The sequence below is a fragment of the Hyaena hyaena genome, unplaced genomic scaffold (genome assembly GCF_003009895.1).
Source record: "Hyaena hyaena isolate Hyena2069 unplaced genomic scaffold, ASM300989v1 scaffold_36, whole genome shotgun sequence".
Lineage (NCBI taxonomy): Eukaryota > Metazoa > Chordata > Mammalia > Carnivora > Hyaenidae > Hyaena > Hyaena hyaena.
In genome coordinates, this window is record NW_024080668.1 from 2,131,388 (window position 1) to 2,157,866 (window position 26,479).

Sequence of the window (26,479 nt, forward strand, 5' to 3'; positions counted from 1 at the left end):
TAGGAAAATATCAGTGAAACACTTATTACCATACTTTGATTAAGATACATAATATTCTTTAGAGTTTCTTTTCAATAGAAAGAATATGCTAGTAGTTCAAGGATACATTAGATCCTTTCAAATTCCATGTCATGCCATACAAAGTAGAAAAACACAAGGTGAGGTAATTTCCTTGAGTCCACTGGACTCTTTTTTAAAAGCAAAATTATCTGTATTTCTATAAAATTTAGAGATAAATTAACACCAGTGCCTCTGTACACCACCCAGATCTAATCAGTGCCATTTCCAACAGTGCAGTGAGTAGTCTTCAGTGTTCCATCAGGGCGAATAGCTTTCTCTGGACTAAGGTAGTTTATATTTTTGAAATTCTTTGAAATGGTGGTTGAACTTGCACAGGGTGAACCTCAATGAATTCTGAGAAGGGAAAGATGCAGCAGCCATGAAGAGACCAATAAGAATTACTAAGTTTACATGACTTTAGGAGTTCCAGCATCTTGGGGTGCCTGAATCCAGACATCTTGGATTGTTCGGATGTGTACGGGGTCACCTGGCTACTCAAGGCAAAATGGTTCAGTTCTAGATAAGAAGATCTCCTACAATCGATGAAACGGAGTTAATGGTTCTCTTGATATGAGAATATAGACCATATCTGATTCTAGGAGCAAAATGAAAACACAATGCCTAAGAAAATGAAGGCGATATGTCTAAAGCAGGACTTGTTTGGTAAACGATAAGGTTAGGCAAACATAAAAGAAAAAAACCACCCTCTTTTTCTAGAAAGACAGACCATGGTCTGTCTATGACTAAAAGCTCAAAGTTCCGATTCAATATTAAGTACATTTTATAAAATCTCCAATGTTAAGCAGAAAGCGGGTTCGTTAACAATTCTACAAAGGGCAATATTGCTCTGGTGGGATTAACTTTACAGAATGCATATTTTTTATTATTTAATAGACAGCATGGACTTCATACATATCCATTATCAGTGCCTTGAAAACCAAACAACTTTAAAAGTTAGCAGCAGTTTCTGCAAGTACAAAAATACACATTTATTACATTACATATGGTAGTAAAATTTGTCAAGATATATTATACAAACTCAAAGCATTTTAGATAAAGCATCAGTCTAATATATTATAGATTGACAGAGTATAATAAAATGACATGTAGTCTGTCTTCAAATCATACAATATAATACTTTACAGCAATATTAACAAACTATTCACATGAAGTATTACAGGAGTATCTAAGGGAACACAGAGAATAGGAATGGTTATCGAAAACCTCAGCATCTATTTTCTTCTATGCTTCAAATTGGGTGAATAATTTTCTACCCACCCATACAAAAGAAAAAAAGGAAAGAACTATTATTTTGTAAGTGGAGAAACAATTTCTTCCAGAAAGACACTCCAAGCCTTAAGAACTTCATTCACATCTTGCAGTTCTGACAGTAGTAAGCCCTCCAGGGTAAGGGGAATGAGTCCTTGTTGCCTTTATATATTATACCACAAAAGGTGCATATGGACGCTCAGGAGTCTAAATACAGGAGTGGCTGTTTATAAGGTACAATCTACTTCACATCTGTGACTGAGATGGCCAGTGTCATGAAGGAGCTCTTTGGATACAGAGTTCTGAAAGTTAATTACAATGCTTAGGGCCGACAGGGGCCATGTCCAGTAGAGGTAGGCAGCACTTACAGCTAATACTGAAAGGACTTCTACTTTACAGAAAACATTATTTTTTCCCCATAACTGAAAAGGAAACCTTTAGGACAACAGGGAAAGAACATCTAACATGAAAGTTTCCTAGTGGCTAAGAAAAATAATTTGGAATAAGCTAGTTTGTGGGAGAAAGGTCCATCTGATGGTGAATTGAGGAGACTAAATGGGTTCTAAGCAACTTTTAGAAGTAGCTAAAATGAAGGGAGATGCACATCCATTTCTGATTCTATCCCTTCACACTGGCTGGGAGGCCTAAGACTCTGTGGAGATAATACAGATGCACAGGCATGACCTTTAAGGTAACAGAGGGGAGAAGCATTGATGGATATGAGATAAACTAATGGGATGTAAACCATGAATACTCTGGGACAAAAGTAGGTAAAACTTCCAGAGGTAAGAAAATCCAGAGCCAGTGACTGAGAAGGCGGCCTGACTATCACTTTGGTGGGGATTCCACTCTGTGACTCGTTATGAACTGCCAACTTTAAGACTGTTCTCTCAACTGCTAGTGACCATCAGAAAAGGGATGACTTATCAGTAATTGTTTCTGGCTGGCTAATCGAAGAGGCAGGGCTGTAGAAAACCATTACTCAGCACAGCAAAGAGGAACCCTTCTTCGAGTGCATGTTGGCAGCAGCTTCGTGTGGCCGTCTTTGCCTCCATGCTAGGACAGCAGATGAGGTCAGGAGATTACCTTTAATAGGAAAAGTTGCATTTCTGGAGAATGTTCCTAGCACTGGCATCTTTGAAAAGGATACTGAAAGGAGCAACCATTTCCTTCTTTCTCCTCACAGCCCTATGTCCTGGAGCCTTGGAAGAACAGTGGAGCACTGGCAGAAAAAACAACCAACCAACCAACACAACCAACAAACAAACTATCATACTCGTGGCTCTTGGATATTCTAGTTTATTCCATTCTAGCTGCATCGATGGGCTGACTCCTGGAATCTTCCTGTGATGGCATGTGACTAGAGAATGTCACAGAAATGGCTACTGGCTTGGATTCAGGGAAACGTTTCACATAATCTCCTTCATGACTGGACATGCCTTCTTTTTTAATACTTTGATTAGCGGCATTTTCTTGCTTAGTTATTAAACATATTCCACAGAGCACAGATATTTCTCTATACCCTCCCTGTTTCCATAGTCCTTATTCCTTCATTTATGATATCCTGGCCTTTTCAGGATATTAATCTCATATGGGCCATGTTCCCTCTACAGAAGAGGTTTTCTCTGGCTCCCTGCTAGTCTCTCTAAAAACAGGTGATAGGACTAATCCCATGCTCTAAAAAGGAAAAGCCTCCCAAACAATTAGGAGCGGAAATTTTTTAGTCTAAACTTTTTGCCAAATAGTCTCTCAATAAAGAGAATTCTTTTGTTGTCCTAAGTATTAGCAGTGATTATCCTTATGCTACCCGTCCCGTGTATTTTATACAAAGGGATCATAATAATCTTGTCGTTATGTCATTATTAGCCCAGTTTCTGTTCTTGTACATATCATGTTCTTACTATGGTTAAATGTCTTTGGTTAAATGTTGGTCCCCAATATCACAAACCACCGTAGGCCCCGAGTCTGGGCTGGGTACATCATCCACAGTCAAAGAGCTGGGTGAGGATCTTGTACAAGGCAGAGTGCCAGAAGAGCGCTGCTCACCGCTCTCTCCTTCCTTGTGTGACTTCACACAAAGCTTGAGTCCATCTTCCACTAGGCTGAATGGAGATCTACAGTGTTTCTCTGAGTCCTGGCTGGGGTAAGAGCTGTACCACTGGGCTGTCTGCACAGCTCCAAGTCCTTCAGTTGCCCTTTGGGGCATGTCTTTCTGTCTCTCTCGCAGTGGGCTGGCTTCTGAAATAGCAGAAGCATATGGAGGTGGCTCCATGGGTCCTTTTAGAGAACTTACTTTCTTTTCCTCTGGTCTGGACGCCCTTGCCTTCTTCTTGAGGGACCAGTTTTTCAAACTGGCCACACCATTTCTCAACCACGTGCTTGGGTGGAGAGTTACAGAGTGTATTTGTGAGTGCCAGTCTACAACATCCTTCTTTGTATATGCCAGGTGGCTGCTGGCCGGCCCTGATGAGGGACCAGGAGTTGCAGAAATGAGGCTGGAATTGCTAAAATCAGAAGCAAGCTCTTCCTGTTTTCTTTGAGCTTGAAAAGTGCAATCTATTGGAGAGGAAGTTTCAGTGGGGGTAAACACAGAGTGTTCTGAAATCTGAGAAAAAGCGCTGTCTTGGGAGCTCACCGAGGAGCCGGAGGGGGAAGTGCCCGGGGAGGACAAACTGGAGTAGCTAGTCCGCGGGCAAATGTTTAGCCTGGGGGGTAAGCCCTTCTCGGTGTTCTGGTTTGTGCTACTGCTCTTGCCCACCTCAATGCCCATGACCAAACTCTGATTAATGAGCTTTTGCCCCTCCATTTGCAAAGACTTGTGCCGCTCCAGATAATCTTCCTCTCCGTGCAAGAGACCGGCTCCGCAGCTGGTTTTATGCTGTTTCTTTGAATAAATCCCCCTGAGATAGGTCAGTTTGCAGTGCTGGTCGTCCATGCTGGGCTCTGAGCAGCGCCGGTACCTCCGCGAGCTCTTGAGGGCGTCTGCTGTGTGTGGCGGGGAGTATCCAGGAGTGTCTGTACCAAAGGTCTGGCTCCCGGGATGGTCCTGAGACGACATGTGACTGTAAGATGCCACAGAGATGGCCACTGGCTTAGACTTAGAAAAGAGTTTCACATGATTTCCTTCATTACCAGACAAGCTTTTCTTCTTAACATTTTTATTAGTGGCAGTTTTCTTGGTATCAGTGCCTGCGACTAAACTCTGTTTAAAACATGTCTTACCCTCTTCCTGGAGGGGTTGATTCTGCTTCAGATAATCCTCATCTTTTTGTGAGAGAATTGCATCACAGCTAGACTTCCGTAGCTTTTTCTGATAAAATTCCCTGAGATAGGAAAGCTTAGAATCTAGATAATCGATGCTGGGCTCTGAGCAGCGTCGGTGTCGCCTCAGACTTTTTGGAGCCCCTGCCGCAGCCGTGGGCAGGTAGCTGGGAGTGCTCAGGGCCGAGGGGGCCCGGGCCTGACCCCGCAGTGGTGCCTTTGTGTACACGACCGTGATGTCCACCGGCTTGGGTTCAAGAGGCTGTTCCACGTGAATGTCTTCATCTTTAGGACGGTCTAAGTCAAAGTCGCTCAGGGTTAAGAGGCCTTCCACCTCAGGCTGGTCAAGGTCATAGTCACTGAGGGTTAACACAGAGTCCATGCTTCTGCTACCCTGCCCAAGTTTCTTCACCAAGTCACTACAAGGAGCATCGACATCCTCATTTAGCTCATTTTCCAAGCTGTCATAGGAGGAGTCGTTCAGTTGGAAGCAAGAGATATCTGTCAAAAAATCAAGCCATAATTAACGTTTTTACTTACCGAAATTGTATGGTGCCTTAAAAAAAAAATCTATGGTACTTAATTTAATTCTCCTTTCATATAGATAGTTCAAATTTGTATTCTCAAGAAAGAAAGGAACATTCACTGTCTTCCCAGAGTTAAAAAAAAATGTTGGATTATACTAAGTTTAATTCAGTTCCTGAAGAAATAGCCTTTCTTAATTAAGATTTCCTCAAAGCAATGAGAACATGCTGTAATATCAAGAAATGGTAAGAAAGATAAAAGAATTAATGATGGGTGTATCCAGGTTTGGGAGCTGCTGACGTGTGCACAAGATTTAGTCTCAGAGGACTCAGTCACTAACCAAAACTCTTTACCACTCACTACGTTATCTAACCTTCACAACAACCATAAAGGTTACACATTATTATTACCTATATTTATAGTTGAAGATATTCATGTTTAGTGGCCTAGAATAAGTGGTCAAAGATAACCCAACTAGTAATTCTGGAAGGTTGAATGGTTTCAAAATCGCCCCTGGCCCCACAGTGCTAGTAGTTTCTGAACTGTCGCCTGGCTGGGGTGTCTCCGGGCCACTCGGAGGGAGGAGGAAGAAGACCAGGCCTGCCTGCTCCCTGCTGGGCCTTCCCACACCAGTTTTAGCCACAGCAATGGTAATGCAGACATTAGGGACCTTTGTAAAAGTTTATTTAAAAAAAGGGTAGGAACATTCCAGATGATGCTTCTGGAAGTTTCAGACCTCATCTTACACATTTCTTAACCCTACCACAGCATTAACACTCAGGGAGTCCAGGGAGGGCCAGGGGCCTCCTTCCCTGAGCTGCAGCCCCAGGACAGCCACGCCGGAAACACCACCGGTCCAAGCACTCATGGTACCTGAGGCATTCTCTCGAGCATCACATCTCACTGAAACCTCTCCTAAGAGGGAAGTGATTTCTTCTCCGAATATCCTACAGCAATTTTCAATCAGAAATTGAATAAGCAGAGAGACCTGCATGAAAAAGGACAAAAACAAAGTGCTTCTTTTCATACAGCATGTCTACAAGTCACATTTCACATATAAATCCTGATTTTTCCAAGACTGAAAAAGAATCCTGAGAAAAATGCATGTCTGCTTTAAAAGTATACAGAACAGTTCCCCCTAAAAAGCTATGATACTTACAAGAGTCGTTTGGACATAGAAATTATTTTTTCATTGGTGGATCAAAGTTACCTGTGGCCTTAGCTCAATGCTAACATATTTATACTAATGCTCAGTCCCTTAAAATTAGGGTAACTTAAAGCATTCTTCACAGGGTATTTGGGGTTAAGAAATAAACTTTATTAAAATTCATACAGTATCATTATTAGATAAACACTTATGAAACGTATTTCCTCTGTAAAAGGCAGTTGTCAGAAGTGTGGGAAGTGCGCATCCTCTGTGGGTTTCCTGTGAACTACAGAGACAGTTCGAGAATGCTCGCATCTGCCTCGCTAGTCTCTACCTATGCACCTCCCTCCCTTAGGCTCCCTGGGGGAGCTTGGGGAAGAGGTAACATTTTACTGGGGAGCTCTGCACCTCCACGGAGATGTACTTGAACCTTTCCTCAGCTTCCTTGGCCCAAGAGCTGAGGCAAAAGGACGGGCAAAATCTTGGGAGCAGCAGAAGCTAATACCCCTAAGCCCCATGTTAACCGCGAGGCACTAGAGGAGTATGATCTCACGTAGCTGTTGTATGAACCAGGTAGTATCACTACCTCCATTTTTTAGATGAGGAAACTGCATCAGTGTAACTAATTTTACCCAAGATTGTACATCTGGCAAGTGGTGGGGTGGAGGCATGAACCTTGCCTTGTTTAAGACCAAAGTCCTTTTTTCTTTGTTAAAATTTATCAATTGCTTTCTTACCACTCTTAAGGGTTAGGTCAGTCATGGCGTTTTGCCTCCTTAAAGGGAAAAGAGAAGCAACCCAACTGCTATCACTTTTTTGCTCAAGGAATCACCTTTCTATAATCTACCAGGATAGGTAGGTAGGTATAAAACATAGGTATAAAACACTCGACACACACACTCAAATTTATAAGGAGGTGTATATAAGTTATTTAAGAAAATGTCTTTCAGAATTAATACCCTGAATTTTAGGTTTGAAATGGGGACCCAGTCCCCCGTGGCATAAAAATGAAAAACCTCATTACCTTTTTTGTAAATTCATTTTCTAGTTCTGGGCTGCAGGAGGTAGGAGGCCACAGAATGCTTGGAGCTATACACACCGCTAAATTGAATGCAGTCATCTGATTGGACGAGGAACACTGCTCAATGTTGTGTAATATCCCAAAAAGATACCTTAGGAGAACAACATTGGCTCTCGGGAGCTGGTCTAACAGCCTAAAGACAGAAAAATGCACTCTTTAAGAAAGACATTCCATAAGAAACTTGTGTTGATAGGCAACCCTGGGATTTCACGGGGAAACCATTCATCTACGTGGGGTTTCAGTTAACTCTGCACATGCAAAGTAAGGGCTACCTGTACACAGAGAATGTGAATATGCCCTGGGGATTCATTTATTTATTCTGTACACTGTCTTCACAGCCCAGCAAAGACATAAATGAATGCAGAAAAACAGTTTGTAAATAAATGCTGCCTGAAATATTTACCTGAAATTAGTACAATGTATTTTAACTTAGGCAGATCCTATAACATTTCAGAATATTCTCAACTAACTCCCACCCCCACAAGAGCTTTTTGATGAAATTAAACAATTAAATTTTAGTGGTTCTTTATTTCCAAGTAGCAAAACAGGAATGCAGTGTCTTGGTGACAGCCCAAGCCTTAACTATTAAGACTCTGAGACCTATCCTGAGAGGCGACGCCTGCTCTGCCAGCTTCTAAGGCCAATTTCGTCCCAAGTCTCTCTCTCTCTCACTGGTATCACTTCCACATGAGTCAAACTTATACTAGTATGCTTCCTGTTTCTACTTTGTAACTGATCAGGGATTTTAAAATTATCATTCACCTAAAATTATTTTTACTATTATCTGGTAAAGAGATGTAGATGTTGATATTCATGGTTGTGTTTTTTTTTTTTTTCAACAGAAGTCTGCAACCTGGGAGAGAAAATAAGGTGATCTGACTCCTGCTACATAAATAGCACGGAGGCATTGCTTCAAGTGTGATGGACTGACATTGAGTATGGTTTGGTACAAATTACAAAAGATATCTAAATAAACCAAAAGATTGCTGAATGTATTCAATGGATAGTAAGGTATTGTTTAGCATAGCTTCTGGGTTATCTGATTACCTAGCGGCCCTATGCCTTTGAGCTATTTTGTAATTCTGTAAATTGTAGATTATTGACAGCAGTATACCTAACATTTGTCTACGGACTTGAAAATTCTGTCTGGTGGAGAGACAAATGATTTATTTGCTCTCCCTTCATGCTCCAGTAGAAAATGCCAGTTTTGCATTCATATGTAAATTAACTTCAGCATTTCTGATTCAACTACATACATGTGGTAGTTTGAAATCTCCTTTGAACTGGTGGTAACATCTTACTGGTTCTCTCATTAATTAAAAAGTTAAATAAAAATTTTCACATGTGTTCATCTTATATTTGTAGGAGTCTTTTTTGAAAAAACTTTTTTTTGATGTTAATTTTTTGAGAGAAGGAGAGAGAGCGTGCACATGCGCGCGTGAGTGGAGGAGGGGCAGAGAGAGAAGGGAGACACAGCATCTGAAGCAGGCTCCAGGCTCTGAACTGTCAGCACAGAGCCCAATATGGGGCTTGAACTCACACACCATGAGATCATGACCTGAGCTGAAGTTGGACACCCAACAAACTGAGCCACCCAGGGGTCCCTATATTTGTAGGAGTCTTAATTTTACCTTTTTTAAATTCATTCTTTAATAGCTTGAGGAATATAAAATTTCAGACAATGGGCAGCAAAATAAAGAAGTTAATATTTGCTATCTCTGAATGGCTTTCATCAAACCATAATGGAAGTGTGACATGGATTTGATTTCTAGTGTCTTCAACAGTTATATTATGTTCTACTGACAGATGTCTATCAATAGCAGTAGATAGATAATAATTCATATTTGAAAGCTGCTCAAGAAAAAAAATGTACTAAACAAGCAAATACAAATAAATGATTTTGGGATTCTTAGGTTTTCAGAGAACTGGCGTAATGCATTTTGGACACTTCTTTCCTATCCTCTTATAAAGGCAGGAAGCATTTAAGAATACCAGCGGTGAGTTCTCTCCCTCTGTATAAGGAGAGACAATGCATTCTTTGTGATAAGACGAAGGCTTTGCAACTCCTTTTCCCCTGACACTTTCCAACACTTAACTGTCTCTCTACAGCGCTCCCACAATACCCTCCTCCACACCTCTCTTATAGCACTGATTATGCTGCACTGTAATTCTTGGTTTATCTACCCACTCTACTAGACCGAGTTCCTTGAGCAGAGGGAATTTTCTCTATGGGACTTCAGTTGCTGAATGAGATATACGAGGAGTTGTCTGGTTAAATATTTACCAACATTAAGATCATAAATCGTAGATCGAGTCTACAGTATTATTGGTCTAATGGGTTTCAGCTCCTACCAGATTCAGATACACAGGAGGTATACAATGGCCAAGTATTCCATGCTACGAAGATTAGGGGAACAAGAAGAACACTGATAGCAGCTGGCATAAATCTATTTTTATAATTTTTTTTTTCATGTTTTATTTATTTCTAGGAGAGAGAGAGAGACAGTGTGAGCAGGGGAGGGTCAGAGAGAGAGGGAGTCACAGACTGAAACAGGCTCCAGGCTCCGAGCCGGCAGTTAGCACAGAGCCCGACGCGGGGCTCGAACCCACGAACCGCGNCTAATCACTTGGGTCTTTCGAAAGCACCTCAAATGTTTGAGGTTATTTTAAATTGTTTGGAATGCAGCTTCTCTAAGATAAACACCTAAGGTCCAAGTTATAAATTTAAATTCTACATTTCTTATTCAATATATATATATTTTTTAAATATTTTTATTTATTTCTAGGAGAGCAAGAGAGACAGCGTGAGCAGGGGAGGGTCAGAGAGAGAGGGAGATACAGATTCTGAAATAGTCTCCAGACTCTGAGCTGGCAGTCAGCACAGAGCCCGACGCGGGGCTCGAACCCACGAACCGCGAGATCATGACCTAAACGAAAGTCGGACGCTTAACCGACTAAGCCACCCAGGCGCCCCAATTTTTAAACTGGCCCTCATGGATCTGACTGTGATCACCATCATTACTTGAAGAGACAAGCTTATAAACTATAAGTTATTTTTTAAGTATTTTTGAGACATGACCAAATTAGAAGAATTACCTTTGAATTGTATTTATTTTCTCTTCATCATTTCCTTGATCCATTACACAGACCCAATGATCATAGAGATCTGATGAAAAAATACTTCCTGGAATATTTCGTAGAAAATCCTTACACAGAAGGAAAAATAAATATTTTAAATCGTTATTCTCATGCTAAATATGTACTGGGGAAATCAGAAAGCAAGCGTTTGGTTGAAAAGTCAAGTCCTCCCTTCCCTGGAGCACACGGAGCTCGGTGCCCACTCCCCACTGTCATGCACACAGAAGAAACACATGCTTTGATTTTTTTCTAACAAAAACCAGAGGTAAATTGGGAGTCTGGACTATAGTGGGAAGGCTAAGAACAGCCTGTTTGGGGCTGAAATCTCCTTTGTGTACACGTTAGCAAGCTGGTACAATGTGACGGGGTCTGGCAAACCACCCCAAGTCTTGTTTTCCTGCTTCAAATCCCCAGTCCCAAGAAAGGCACTGCACATTTGTGGGGTTCAAAACACGGTAGACCGTCATCCAATCGCTCTACACACACGTGCTCCTGTGTGCCAGGTGTCGTTCGAGGTGCTAGCGATAGAGGGGTGACGGAAACGAAGCCCGGCTCCATCCAGAGGTACTTAGAGTCCCCCCCGCACTCCCCTCAACATTCGGGGAGGACGAAGACAGCACGCCGAGCTATGCCTGGTGGGGCTCTGGGAGCCTGGGGGCGCCCCTTCATGCCTACGGAGACTAAACAGGTCCCTCGGACATCATCCTTTCTGGCCTCCGAGACTCCGGCTGCTGCGACTGCGGGCAGGGCTGGGTGTGGGGAGACCGGACTATAACACGACTAGGACACGACCTGAGGTGTTTGTTGTTCAACTTCTGTTTATAAAAAGCTTAAAAATAAATTAAATTTGGCCCTGGTCCTATATTCATTTCTGTTCTAGGCCAACTCTCTCTGTTGCTCTTGGCATGGTATTAACAAGGCCAAGCTTGCAAAGTCTGGTCTCTACCTCAGTAAACCTCAGGCAGAGAAAACGCAACCTCGAGTCGCGGCACTGCAGCCACGGTCGACAAGCCTCCTGCGAGTTCCTGCTTACACCATGGAGAAGGCCGAAGTCCGCCCCTGAGCAATTTTAACTGCCTGCAAAGCCAAGCTGGCAGCTTTACCCAAGTAAAGCTTTTACATAGAAGGCAAGTGTTACTCGTGTGTCATGTTTATATGACCGGCAGGGAGGCTGTGGTACCTAATTGTTACAGTTAGGGGATTAGGTGTGCATCTTCCCCAGGATGAGCTCCTCCAGGACATGGAGACACCCTCACCTTCTTCTCTGTGCACCTCAATCCCACACAGTCCCAGATAAAGTGGAGGTCATTACTGCGCTGTTGCTATTTTTCACATGGCCAAATACTGATGAGGAACAAAGCAAGGCCAGATAGCTGTACTTGAGATTCTAAGATAATTTAAGACACCTCTTTGTAGTCATGTTACCATACCTATTTTTTACCATTACCAAAGTATGGTTACTATTACCATACTTTTTTTTTTTAAGTGGTTAACAAGTAGGAAGAGACTGCTTCAAAGTCTCTCTCTGTTCTATTACATCTTCTATAAAAATGTACCTGCATACTTATAATTCAGATGTGTCATCACTAAAGTTATCTTCTTTTGGGTAAAGCTACTGAATTTTCATAATTCCAAACTAATTTTAGTTGCTGTACCTACTTTAAAAGTCAGATTTAGAAGAGGCAAAATTTGTTATTTCAAAGTGGGGCAGTGACAATAGCTCTCTTTTTAAATCTCAGTGGAAAACATACTTATGATCTGTCTTGAAGAAAAACATCATTAAATCTTAAACCTACACTTGAAAGATAATAACTCATAACATCTCAATGAACTCTGCACAGCTGGCATAACAAGTTACGAAATACGACCACCATCACAGCTGCAAAAGGATGTGAAAGCTGGTTCTGAATTACAATCACTAGCTCGCAGCCCTCCAGTGAGTCTCCTCCCCTCCAAGAGCAGAGCCCAGGTCATCAGCAGAACTCCTAAAATTAGAGACGAGATTTCTGTAGGACTAAAAAGGAACTCTTCCTCAAATTTCTAATGGATCGAAGTTAGTGTCTCAAGCAATTTTCTTCCAATTACAGTTTAAAGAGTTAAGCTTATATTTAGGCAAAACCAGCATAAATAAAAAAGTGAAGGAAAACTTAAGTATACTTCCGAATAGTCTTAAACACAAGAAACAAAACAAACCAAAAGCTGAAAAACGTTTGGCAAAAATTACCTCCTTTCCTGCAACCACTTGGAAGAAATGAGAGTAAAACACAGTTTACATGATTATAAAACTTCAAATTACTTGGAACCCACTTAACTAGATTTTTCAATCATTTGTCTTTGGCTTATTTTTGTACAAGTGATACTTCTGCAGTTTGAGATACAATTTGATTCCTCTAGAATCGTATTTCTTGATAAAAGCCTCAAAAATTTAGCATAAAATTTTAAGTGTGGTGCTGTGAAGGAAGACCAGCACGGTAAGGAACATTCTCTGAAATGCAGGCTTTAACCTCTTAAGGGATGAAAGAAATCCAGTTATATGATAAGAAGAAACTTCCTTGCGCATATGTACCCACACAGACGCCTGGCTGAGCACCCCACACGTCTTTACTGCGTTCAGGACTGAAGAGGAGACAAACCGGGTGCGAAGCACATTAGATGACCTTAGCTCCAGCTCACCATTTTTGTGAGTGACACTTTTTTGCAAAGCCTACAGCAGAGGCTGAGGGCAGACGTAGCTCACTTGCCAGGAAACATGTGACTATTCATAAAGTCATGAAGTGCGCAGCTGACCAGGAGCGGGGACACGGAAGAGCCTTTGTGCCCACGTTCTCCTGTGGCCTGGCCCCGCTGCGCCCCAGCCCGCCTGTGAGACGGCAGCCTGAGCTGAGGCTGCAGAGGCTATTGCTGGGGTTGAAACCTCTGCTCAAAGCAGGTTCTGACTCTAGGTTTTCAAAAAATGTGAGGCATTTTCAGAAATGTGGGGAGGAAAACATTCTAGAAGAGCTCTAACTCAACTATGGATGTGAGTTAAGTAACCATGGAGTGAAGGCTAAGAACCATAACAAATGCCAAATGTGGTAAGGGTTTATAAAAGACCCAGATGTTGGAGTCTTTCCGACTCCACTTTCACTTTAGAAAGGCACTAGGGGACGGGGAAGGCCTGATGACTGTATAAGTGAAAGGAATTTTCAGTGGTCTTAGAGCAATTTTTTGTTTTAGTCGTTAGACAAATATCAATTATGGTAAACTCTCTTTCAAAGTTTAATACAAGTTGATGCTTGAAAATGTGCCTTTATTAGGAAGGTAATGAGACTGTGAAGAAGTCATCATAATCAGGATGTTTGTTTTGGTAAATATGCTGCAAATATTTTGGTTATTTTTAACTTTAATTTTATTTATTATTTTTGGTATGGGGTGGCAGAGTGATGGGGGGAGAGGGGTGGGGCTGGAAGACGTAGAAGCATATCTGACACACCGAAATCGCTGGCGACAGCTTTTGAGGGCCAGGGTTGGCTTTGTGAAGTGTTTCTAACACGTCTGAGATTCTAAATCCATTACGGTTCTTTGCGGGTGGGAGATGTTGTCATGGGAGAAACCGGTCGTGATTCTCCAGAGCCGTGCTGGGGGTAGATGAAGGGAGAGCCTTTCCTACCTTTAAGACAGATGCTATCACAAAAATAGATTCACAGTCTAGGTGTACTTCAACTCCAGAATTCAGTTTCTCTTTTAGCTCTCTGCAGGATTTCACATTGGCCGACTGTCTGAAGATACCTTTCGTGAGGGGTCCTTTTTGATTAAGAAAGAAAAGCATATCCTATAAGGAAGCAGAGGAAAAAACCAAAATGGCACTTGACACATACAAGCTTGGGAACACACACCCGCCCTCTCTAGCCACCGGCGGTGAGGGTGTCCCAGGGGAAGACCGGTGAAGGAGGAGCCGCTAGAAGGACTGAGGTCAGTTGGTTTTCTGGTATCTCTAAATCTTTCCCCCCTGTTTTTTCCTTGCTAAATTCAGCATCTAAAACATTTTACTTCAATGACATTGTCTTTTGTTCAATGAACCAACAACCAACAGCGACTTGAAAATCAAGTTTCTCTGACTACTTCAAGGTCCCTGTAAACTTGTCTCTCTATCCTTGCCTCACTGTCCTTTGACCATTATTCTCTAATTCGGACTCTTTCCCCGAATATGGAAATATCCTTGCCAGACTCATTCTCCACTTACTTGTCTTTCTTTCTATGTGACTGCATACCTCATTCTACTTCCTGTATTTACTTCATTCTTTTACAATCAGGCTAAAACGAAAAAAAATCACCTCTTCCAGGAAGTTTTCCCCGCTCCACTGCATCATGATCAACCTTTCATTTTGCTTTCTTTCTAGCAAAGAAATGTCCTCTGCCTGCAGTGTGGAAGGAGGCTGGGTGCTGGAAAAAAGCAATCCATGGGACCAGAAGCCTGTGTGACCTTGGTAGACTTGAAGCTTTCATTTTACTGAATTTGTAAAGTGAGGGCAAGGGTAGTGGTACTTTTGTAAAGTGAGGGCAAGGGTAGTGGTACTAACTGCTAAATGTGCTGTGAGGCCTAAGCCCATAAAGCGGCTGGACCACCGGGTGGCACGTTATGAGTACACAATGTAGGACAGAGTGCCGGGCGTCTCGATCCTGGACACTCAACCCTGCGTCACAGCAGTGATCATTTCATATCTCAAGGAGACAGTACAGACTCAGTGCTTTCACCTGACCCACTCTACGTATGGAACGCAACTAAATGCCAGAGGATGTCTATGTATAAACACTTGAAACACAAATATGACACACATGGATTTTTAACAAGTACAAAAATGGGCAGTTTTTGTTTCTAAATTAAAGCAAACTTCCAGAACAATGCAGAGTTCAAAAAGGGCCGTGAGAGAAATGTGAGGGGTAATGGGACTCCAGCGTGGACTCTGCCTACAGAGCGAACTCTGACTGAGCTGAGCAGACTTCTGTAGCTTTTTCCTGGACACAGCAGCTGACATGCCCTCTCCCTATTATGTCTTCCTTGTGATTCTGCAACAGCTTAATCAGACTTTATTCTATGAAGTAATAATAACATTCTCAGCCAAAGCCATGGGTGTCTGTAATTTTTCCATTTAAGAATAGATGTCCCTCCCCAAGCTTTCCTTTCCCATTTGTCACAGGCCAAAACTCACCAGGACGGGTTTGGGCAGATTGTCATTCTCACAGATATTTGGTAGAGAAACTCCAAAGAGCTGCCCCGGCATAGGGGACGTTGGTGACACAGGCAAGTTATCCAGGTGAGTGCTAGATCCTCGCCAAAAGGCCCAGTTTATGAGAGACCTTCTCCTTTTAAATGTCTTCTGTCCTGAATCTAAGAAAGAAGAGAGATTATGAGAAAAACTTTTATTCACTTAACCTTATTGTTATTGTTTCCAACTCACAGTATATTCATTACTATGGTTCAAAGAGAAAAAAATGCTCACAGACGTCCTTTGTTACTGATAATTCAATCGAAGAAATTTCATTGTAACATTTTATAAATTAAGGAAAAAATCAGACTTGGGTTATTCTCCATTCCAACTTTGGAACATCGCTGGCCTATTTGCTTGAGCTTTGGCACCGAATCTTCAAAGGCAAAGAAAAGCTTCCCTTACTGAACTGTAACAACTTAAAGCAAAAAGTGTTTCCTACCTACACATATATTATCCCATTTTAAATTGAGACTATGCATACAAAGAAGCTGAAGATTCAATCAAACCACAATTAGTGAGAAAAAGAAGGGAAGAGGAAGAAAAAGGGAGAAGATGAGAAGGGGAAGAAGGAAGAAGAAGGAAAACCAAGAGCTGTCTTTATTCAGATGTTCTCTACAAACAAATGATGCTTTATTACCTGAGGTCCCCCTCTACTGCTGAAAACAAAGGCAGGAAGCTAATGTTCTACATTCTCCCCCACTTCTTCCCAACTGCGAAGACTTTTTTTTCAGGTACCCTTTTAGTTCCTGACTTTAAAAAGCATGTTTAAGGCAGCACAGATAGGTGCAAACATGGGTGAGACCTGCCCTTGTCAAGGTGAAGTAGATGATCTAATGGAGGAACAAGTCTGGTGGTGGTGGTGGGGGGAGCAAGAATATTAATAAATAAAATATCCTAAGGTAAGGACAAAGCACCAAAGGCATTCAGAATAAAAGCGTTCAGAAGAAAGGCATTCAGAAGCACATCTACCCATTGAGATGGGAGGGAGTGATCCTGGAGGCATTTGCATTTGACTTGGATTTTGAATGAATAAAATTTCAACAGAGCACCTGGCATCATGGCTCGCACCTTGTAAGGACTCAATAAATCATTCTCTAGCAGTAACTGAATTGAGAGATTTGGCTGGAAAGGGACAGCATGAACAAAACGGGCAGAAGAAAGGTCTGTGACAGTGAATCATGAATGTGAGATCATAGTGCTACAACATTTTTGATGTCATCTGCATCTAATTTTAACATGAAAGTTGATGTGCGTGCACAGGATCTGATACATAAAAGACAGCTCTCTAAGGTTCCTCTGGACCCCTCCACTGCGGTCCCGCAACCCCAGCACATTACACACAGATAACAATTATAAACTCTAGCTGAACTTTTAAAAATATGATAGCCTACCTAAAGGCAGGAAAGAGTGATGAGATGAAGGTGGCATGTAAAAGTGTGACACTCAGAAGGGGAGATGGCACAGGGCACAGGGCAGCTTTCCTGTTCTCACCGCTTGGAGCGCGAGGACAGGCTGCAGGGTAGCAGGGCCACATAAATCTGTAGAAACCTGCGCGCTCGTTGCTTGAAGAGCTACAGAAGGAGACGGAGGGAACTACAGGAGCTGGAGAGTGGGTGTGTTTGGGGGATCCCAGAGAGGAGAAGAATGAAGAGCGGGAGCCGCAGATATTGTGTATCAGTTCTGCCCTAATCTCTGGCTGGCCCACCAGACACACCTGTGTGGGGCAGATTCAACATGGCTTACGATTAAGACTAACAGGAGGGAGGCCTGAGGCGGGAGAACCCTCCGGTGGTGCCCACATAAGATCGGACGCTACTTTCTCCAGGGAGAGTGCGTGGGGACTAGTCATCCAATGGTGCTGTGCGGCACTGAGAGCCGAGCCAGCTCCCACAGATGATGTGCAGCTGCTCTACATTCCCTAAGAATGGGCCATTGAAAGGGGATTGCCTTTTCAGGGTGGAAAAGGTCAAAAGTGTCAAATACTAAATTCAAATATGTGTTTTCTAGAACTATTTTATATTGTTTGGCTATAATGTCCCTTAGCATTTTATGTCCTCAGAATAAGCAACTTAAAACCAAATACCACAAATGCCAACTTGTGGGAAGACAATCACGTTAAGTAACATCTTACCAAATGGCCTCAGAGCATCATCCACCACTGGCTTCCTTTGAGTATAGTTAAGTGTGTCATCAGCGTACATATACCCAGGCCAGGTCTGTGACTCTGCAGTCAGGAACCCAGTTAGACTCCTGGCTCAGATATTGATTTGGGCAAGTTACTTAACCTTATGACCTACAACTCAAAGCCTTATTAAGAGGATTAAATGGACATTAAAGTACTACTTTGCAAGGGTATGGGTCACCGCAGTCTTGATTACAACTGCAAAGACCTCCATCTCTTCCCCAAAAAGATGAACCCCTCCTCTTTCCACTATCCACTGAGTGAAACACCCTTTGGGAAGTGTGCAGATAGGAAGGAATACCAGACTCTGCCTAACTAGAGCACTTCCTGCCCTGACATCCCCAATCTTCACCATTTTAAAAAACGAGAAAAGGAAACTAAACCCATTCTTAAACCCAAGAAGGGAGGGGGATCTTGTGTTTACCAATGTCAATCTGCAAATGTTCTTTAATATGTGTGTTCATATATGTTGAGTAGCTGTTCTCAGTCTACTTTCCTTGCATTTGACTTGTTTTCATTATTTCTAAAACTCTCAGATTTATTTGACTTTTTAGCTTTCATACACTTAGGAAAAATGCTTCACCATGAAGTTATATACCCAGCCATCCTATGAGTATTGACAGAGGATAAAGCAAAATGGAGTCCTGTACTTCACTATAGATACTTTCAGCTGCTGCCATGCCTTTTGGTATGTACAACATTCAATTTCAGAGTTCATGTTCACTCTGGGACTGAGAGAAAAAGATTTTCATTACATGGAAACCAACTTGACAGTAAACTATTTAATAAAAAAAAAGTTTATTTTCTTGCAGAGATTTCAATGCATACCTCTTACTTTCCAAATGTCAAAAGGCTGTTGAAAAAACATGCGATTGCTATAAAAATAGAAGGGAGATGTAATTGTAGAGCAAACTAAATTTGTATAAATCGAGCTTTACTAAACAATCCCAGCAAGGTTTAAGCTAGTATTTCTTCATGCTTAAATCAGGGATCTGAATGTTAAAAATTATAATTCTTAAAAGTCGGTGCTTATAGATGACTATAGAAAAATAATTTAAAAGACCCCTTAGTTAGAAATTCTAGCAAGATGGAAATGTAGGAAATCCTGAACTCACCTCCTCCCATGGGAACACTGATTTACAGCTAGATATGGAACAACTTCCTCTCAAGAAACCTAAAAACTGGTGGAGCAATGCCTTCATCCTGGGAAAATGAGAGGGAAACCACATCAAAGTGGCTAGGAAAGGCTGAGGCACAACCTTGCCATACAGTCTACCACTGACATGGTGACCCACAATTGGGAGAAAATTCAAAATCTGGAGCTTCTCCCTGCGGAGTGAAGGGTTCACACTGCACATTAGGCATCCCAACTTTTAAGACTGGCCCCTGAGAGATGAGTCCCCAAAATGTATGGTTTTGAAGACCACCAGGGCTGACACCCTCTCCACAATCCCTCTGCCTAACTAAAGCTGGCAGGTGCCATTTTCTCCCACCCCTTCCTTTATTTTTATTTCCCCTTTCCCTTTTATTCTTTCTTTCTTATTTTTCTCTTTCCTTCTTTTCTGCTTTTTTGGGCAGGTGTCATTTTTACACTCCTCCTCTGCCTTGCTCCAGCCAGTGGATGCCATCTTCATGCCCTCCCTCTCCTGGAGTGTCACCAGTTTTTACAAGTTTTTGTGGCTTTCACCCAGAGGATGTCCAATGATTGCCTGGTACCTGAGGCCACAGTGACCTGCTTTCCTAGGTCCCATGAAACTGTAATAGTCAGAGATGGTTCTTGACAGACTACTACCCAGGGCACTGCAGACAGCACACTGAAACACACCTCCATCCTTTCTGTGAAAGGGGCCTACTTGCCAGTCCTGAAGATTCAGCCATAGGGACGAGCTCCAGATCTGGCACACATCTAGAGGCCATGAAGGTCTTCTCAGGGAACACAGGATATGGGACACATCTTTGCACTTCCCCTCTGTCTCCCTATAGGTCATGAGTATCTCCCAGCAAGAAGCTTTTACTTTTATCTGGAGCCCTGACTTTTGATACTGTTGTCCAGGGGATACCTTCAGATGGCCTGGCTTTAGGGACCAGCAGGTTGTATGCCTGTGGTCCTATAGGACTGCATGTATTTCCATTCTTTAAAAGCTGCTTCTTGGAGGTCTGGCGTCCTATCAGACTAAATCTAGGTGCTGAATAAGATCCTCCCCCTTTGGAACACTCACGGGTCTTGGCACACCCTCAACTACTGGGAGTTATTAACAATAAAACAAGCTGCCTGGACAATCACAAAGGTTTGAGAGACAACCAAAAGCCAGGGGAGGGGTGAATGTTAATGTTCATCTCTTACAAAAGGCCAACACTTCAAGACTGGGAGAAGTAGCAGTATAGAATTTAATGTAGAGAAACTTGTATAGAGAGTTAAGCAAAATGAAGAAACACAAGAATATATTACAAACAGAAGAAAAAACCTCAGAAAAACTTAATAAAGTGGAGGTAAGTAATAATAATGAATTCAAAGTAATGCCCATTAATATTGTCAATGAACTCAGGGGATGAATGGATAAACACAGAACTTCAACAAAGAGACAGAATATACAGGAAAGTTCTAAGCAGAAGTCACAGAGCTGAAGAGTATAATAACTGAACTAAAAAAAGACAGTAGTGGCACCTGGGTGGCTCAGTCAGTTAAGTGTCTGATTCTTGGTTTTGGCTCAGATCGTGATCTCGTGGTTCATAAGTTCAAGCCCTGTGTCAGCCTCCATGCTGGTGTGAAGCCTGCTTGGGATTCTCTTTCTCCATCTCAGCCCCTCTCTTGCTCTCTCTCACAATAAATACACACAAACACACACACACACACAAAGTGGAAGGGTTCAATAGCAGACCAGAGGAAGTAGAATAAAGGATCAGTGAACCTGAAGATCAGGCAGAGGAGCTTACCTGATCTGAGCAGCAAAAAGAAAAAGGAATGAGAAAAGACTAAAGACAGTAAAGGGTCTTGTGGGACAATATTAAGTAGACTAACATTTGCATTTTAGGATTCTCAAAAGGAGAAGAAATAGAGAAAGGGACAGAAAACTTATTTGAAGAAATAATGGCTAAAAACTTCCCAAGCTATGGAAAGAAAGGCATTTAGACCCAGAAATCCTAGAGAGTTCCAAATAAGATGCATACAAAGAGACCCACACCAAAACACATAATAATTAAAATTCCAACATTTAAAGCCAAGGGAATCTGAAAAGCATCAAGAGAAAAACCACTTGTTATGTATAAAGGAACCCCCATAAGACCATTAGATTTCTCAGGAGAAACTCTGCAGGCTAGAGGGAGTAGCATGATATATTCGAAGTGCTGAAAGAAAAGAAAAACAATTTCAAGTAAGAATACACTACATAGAAAAGTTATCATTCAGAATTTGAGATAAAGAGTTTTCCAGAAAAGTAAGAGCTAACAGAGTTCATCACTACTAAACCTGCCTTACAAGAAATGTTAAAGGGACATTTTAAAACTGAAAACATATAAAAATATAAAAAATATAAAACTATAACTCCCGATGATAAAGGTAAATATGTAAGATAGTAGATTAATCACTTATAAAGCTAATATGAAGGTTAAAAGACAAAAGTAGTAAAAATAACTAACTACAATAATTAGTTAAGGGTTAATTAGTTAAGATAAAAAGATGTAAAATATGACATCAAAAACGTAAAACACAGCAGGGTAGAGTAAAAATGTAGAGTTTTAGAAACTTGAGTTAATATTAACTTAAACTAGAATGTTATAAATCTTTTATATGTAGGCCTCGTGGTAACCGCCAAGCAAAAACCTAGATACACAAAAGATAATGAGAAAGGAATCAAGGCATCACTAGAGAACACCATCAAACCAAAAGGAAGAGAGCCTGAGAAGAAAGGAACAGAGGAACTACAAAACAGCCAGAAAGCAAATAACAAAATGGCAATAAGCACATACCTTTGAATAATTATTGTAAATGTAAATGTACTAAAAGCTCCAATTATAAGACACACAGTGGCTGAATGGATTTAAAAAACAAACACAAGAGTTATCTACATGCTACCTACAGAGACTTGCTTCAGACTTAAGGACATACTTAGACTGAAAATGAAGTTATAGAAAAAGATATTTCCTGCAATTGTAAACCAAAAGAAAGCTAGAGAAGCTATACTTTACATAACATTGGACAAAACAGATTTTATTTATTTTTAAATGTTTATCTATTTTTTAAGCATTTTTTTAATGTTTTTTATTTATTTCTGAGAGAGAGAGAGAGAGAGAGAGAGAGAGACAGTGTGAGCAAGGGAGAGTCAGAGAGAGAGGGAGGCACAGAATTTGAAACAAGTTCCAGCCTCTGAGCTAGCTGTCAGCACAGAGCCCTATGCAGGGCTCGAACCCATGAACTGTGAGATCATGACCTGAGCCAAAGTTGGACACTTAACTGACTGAGCCACCCAGGAGCCCCAATGTTTATCTATTTTTGAGAAAGGGTGGGAGGGGCAAAGAGAAGGAGAGACACAGAATCTGAAGCAGGCTCCAGGCTCTGGGCTGTCAGCACAGAACCCAATGTGGGGTCTGAAGTCACGAACTGTGAGTTCATGTCCTGAGCTGAAGTCGAACGTTAACCGACTGAGCCATACAGGCACCCCTGGACAAAACAGACTGTAAAACGAAGAAAGAAGACAAAGAAAGAGACAAAGTCATTACATAATGATAAAGAGGTCAACCCACAGAGGACATAACATTGTAAATATTTTTGTACCTAAAAGAGGAGCACATAAATATATAAAGCAAATATGAATAGACTTAATGGAATTAAATAGATGTTAACATAATAATAGCAGGGGACCTGGATACCCTGCTTACATCAATGGATAGATCATCCAGACCAAAAATCAACATGGGTACATCAGCCTTAAATGACATGCCAGACCTGATGGACTTAACATACATACAGAGTACTTCATCCAAACAAAACGAATGCACATTCTTCTCAAGTGCAAGTGGAAACATTCTCTAGGAGAGATCATATATTAGGCCACAAAAGTGGTCTTAACAAATTTAAGAAGCTGAAGTCATATTCAAGCATGTTTTCTGACCACAATAGTATGAAATAAGAAATCAATTACAAAAAGAAAACTGGAAAATTCACAAATATATGAAGATTAAACAACGACTGAAAAACATGGGTTAAAGAATAGGTCAAAAAAACACCTTGGGACAAATAAAAATGGAAATAGCACATACCAAAATTTATGGAATGCAGCAAAAGCAGTTCTAAGAGGGAAGTTCACAGAAATAAATGCCTATCCCAAGAACCAGGAAAATCTAAAATAAACCACCTAACATTATACCTCAAGGAACTAGAAAAAGAATCAACAAAATCCAACATTATTAGAAGGAAGGAAATAATAAAGATCAGAGCAGCAATAAATGAAACAGAGACTAAAACGGCAAGAGAAAAATGAATGAAACCAAGAGCTGCTTCTTTGAAAAGATAAATAAAATTCACAAATCTTTAGTTAGCTCACCAAGAAAAAGAGAAAGTTTAAATAAATAAAATCAGAAATGAAAGAGGAAGCTTACAGCCGATACTACAAAAATATAAAAAAGATCATGAGAGTCTACTATGAACAATTATATATCAACATATTAGAAAACCTAGGAGAAATGGATAAAATCCTAGAGACACACAACCCTATAAGCCTGAATAATGGAAGAAATAGAAAATCTAAACAGACCAGGGGAGCCTGGGTGGCTCAGTCAGTTGAGCATCTGACTCTTGATTTTGGCTCAGGGCTTATTTTCACGGTTGTGGGATCAAGCCCTGTATTGGGCTCTGCACTGGGCATGGAGCCTGCTTGAGATTCTTTCTCTGTCCCCCTCTACCCTTCCCGCACTCTCACGTGCTCTATCTCTCTCAAATAAAAATAAAAATAAAATCGATTAAAAAAAAAAATCTAAACAGATCAATTACTAGTATGGTGAATATCAGTAATTAAAATCCTTCCCACAAACAAAAGTCCAGGACCTAATTGCTTAACTGGTGAATTCTACCAAATACGCAAAAAGGAATTAATAGAAATCCTTCTCACACTCTTCCAAAAAAATACAATAGGAAGGAACACTGTCAAACTCAGTTTATAAGGCCAGCACTACTCTGATATCAAAACCAGACAAAGACACAAGAAAAGAAAATTGCAGGCCAATATCCTTAAGGAACATGATGCAAAAATTCTCAAGAATATTATTAGCAAACCAAACTCAACATTACATTAGAAGGATCATATACCATTATTAACTTATTCCAGGGATGCAAGGTTGTTTTAACACTGGCAAATCAATGTAGTACACCACATCACCAAAATGAAGGGTAAAGGTCATATGATCATTTCAATAGATGCAGAAAAGGCATGTGATAAAATTTCATATTTGAGGGAGCAAACTACACTCCAAGGGCCAAATGTGGCCTGCCATCTCTTTTTGGATAGTCTGCAAAGTCCTTACAGTTTTGAAAGGTTGAAAAAAAATCAAAAGAAGAGTAACATTCAGTGACACATAAAAATTATTTGAAATTCTTGCTGGAACACAGCTCCCCTCATTTGTTAATGTAATGTCCATAGCTGCTCTGACTCTGTGCTCAATGGCAGCTGTGTAATGGTGACAAAGACCATCAGCGGGGCTGTCACTCATGCTCTGCACTGCTGCTCAATACAGCAAACTACAATGACACATTTACATCTGGATAATGTTTTGAGTGCCTTCTGTATCATGAGACTGTAAAATATTAATTTTTTATTACCTGCCGTGTCTTGTTGAGCTTTTAAGGCACAGAGCAGTGTGGATGACTTTGTTATTGCAATAAACCATGCAATGATATAACAGCTGTGGTAAAAGAATATACTACATATATGTTAATGTAATCACACTAAAAACTCAGCACAATATTCCCAACTCAGAAGAAAGTGATGAGTAGAAAAACGTGGAATATTTAAGTGAAATATCTCAGCATTGAAGATTAAAAAAACAAAATTGAGGCTCCAACACAGGTCCATTTCTGAGTGGCTCACTGATGCAAGTAAAGCCATTTACCAGTGGGCAGCTGCTTAAATTGTGTGTGCTTGCAGCTGACAAAGAGATGTGTACAGAGAAACTACACTTAAGGATATTGGCCTTTTTGGTGAGAACAGTTGTCTGAAGAGTTGAGAACATTCGTTGTAATATTAATAGGAAACTAAAACACAAGGCAAATTATTTTGAGCAGCTTTCCTTGGTTCTTGATTGGTTGGCAGATGTTACCAATACTGTTTGGTTGTTTTATTTTGAGAAGTCAGTGCCTTGTTTGAAGTGACTGAGGTGTTAGCCTTGAATACTCTGCAAGGAACAGCTATAGGTGAGAATACTGTCATAGAATTTGAGAAGTTAATAATAATTCAGTACAACCTAAAGTGGAATCTTCAGATTGAAGAAAAAGATGTAATTTGACAAATTTACAAAGCTTGTGAAAATGTACAAAGTTTCGTCTCCAGAGCTATTCACTGTATAATTCATCAGCAGGATGGCACGGGAAGCGTTTCCGTCCATCACGGATTACTGGACCAGCAGAGCCACAGGAACCTTCATTCACTCTCCCGACGTACCCGTTGCCATTTCTGTGAATTCCTGTCAGAAACAGAAGCTGAATGGCGTGACCTGTGCTATCACAGAGCAGCTCACTGGCTCAGCAGGTGTAAAGTTTTATAGTGAGATTTGAGCTTAGGGCTGAGATGAAAATTTTTATGAATGAGAAGATTTTTCCTAGTAGTGACTGGCTTTGGAAATCAGTTTTTGCTGTGAATCTGATGATGTTTCTTAATGAATTCAACCCAAATTACAAGGCTAAAAAGTATTTAGACATAAAACTTTTGCAAGTTTCAGTTTGAAAACGACACTTAATCACAAGTAAAGTCTCTCCTTCTTGTGCTGTCAGAAGTTAAAGCAGCAAGATCTCCATTCTCATACACGTTGGTAGCAGATATATTTTCTGAGCTCCCAACTGCAGTTCCAGTGGTATTTTACCAACCTTAATGCAAGTGCAAAGGGAATTTTCAGATTTTAAGATCCTCTAACAGTGCCATTGAGAGGAGCTTCTGCCTCATTTTCAGTTGGAAGTGATTCACCTACAGTGACATGCTCAAAGGCAGATAACAAAAGAGTAATTAAACAAAATTCTACAAATGTCTTTGAAGAGAGGAATATATGCAATTAAAGTTATTATGCTAGTAGAGTGAAATCAGTACTTGGCACTACCTATCTATGTGAAAAGGTATTTTCAAAGATGATAAAATATGGGGCGCCTGGGTGGCAGCTGGTTAAGCGTCCGACTTTGGCTCAGGTCATGATCTCATAGCTCATGGGTTCGAGCCCCGCATCAGGCTCTGTGCTGACAGCTCAGAGCCTGGAACCTACTTCAGATTCTGCATCTCCCTCTCTCTGCCTCCTTCCCTGTTCACGTTCTGTCTCTCTCTCCCTCAAAAATAAACAAACATTAAAAAAATTTTTAAAAAGATAAATATATA

At 41.0% G+C, this 26,479-nt stretch overlaps 1 protein-coding gene across 1 annotated transcript in view; it reads right to left on the reverse strand.

Annotated features, from left to right (window-relative positions):
• Positions 1-823: 823 nt before the first annotated feature.
• ARHGAP20 (Rho GTPase activating protein 20) overlaps positions 824-26,479 on the reverse strand; it is a 139,774-nt gene continuing 114,118 nt past the window's right edge. Inside the window, exons 10-15 of the mRNA XM_039229243.1 lie at positions 15,671-15,849; positions 14,131-14,292; positions 10,440-10,549; positions 7,287-7,476; positions 5,989-6,103; positions 824-5,091 (exon numbers count right to left, since the gene is read on the reverse strand). Of these exons, the coding sequence (XP_039085174.1) occupies positions 3,236-5,091; positions 5,989-6,103; positions 7,287-7,476; positions 10,440-10,549; positions 14,131-14,292; positions 15,671-15,849 (2,612 nt within the window). The 3' untranslated portion in view covers positions 824-3,235. The remainder of the gene's footprint in view (positions 5,092-5,988; positions 6,104-7,286; positions 7,477-10,439; positions 10,550-14,130; positions 14,293-15,670; positions 15,850-26,479) is intronic.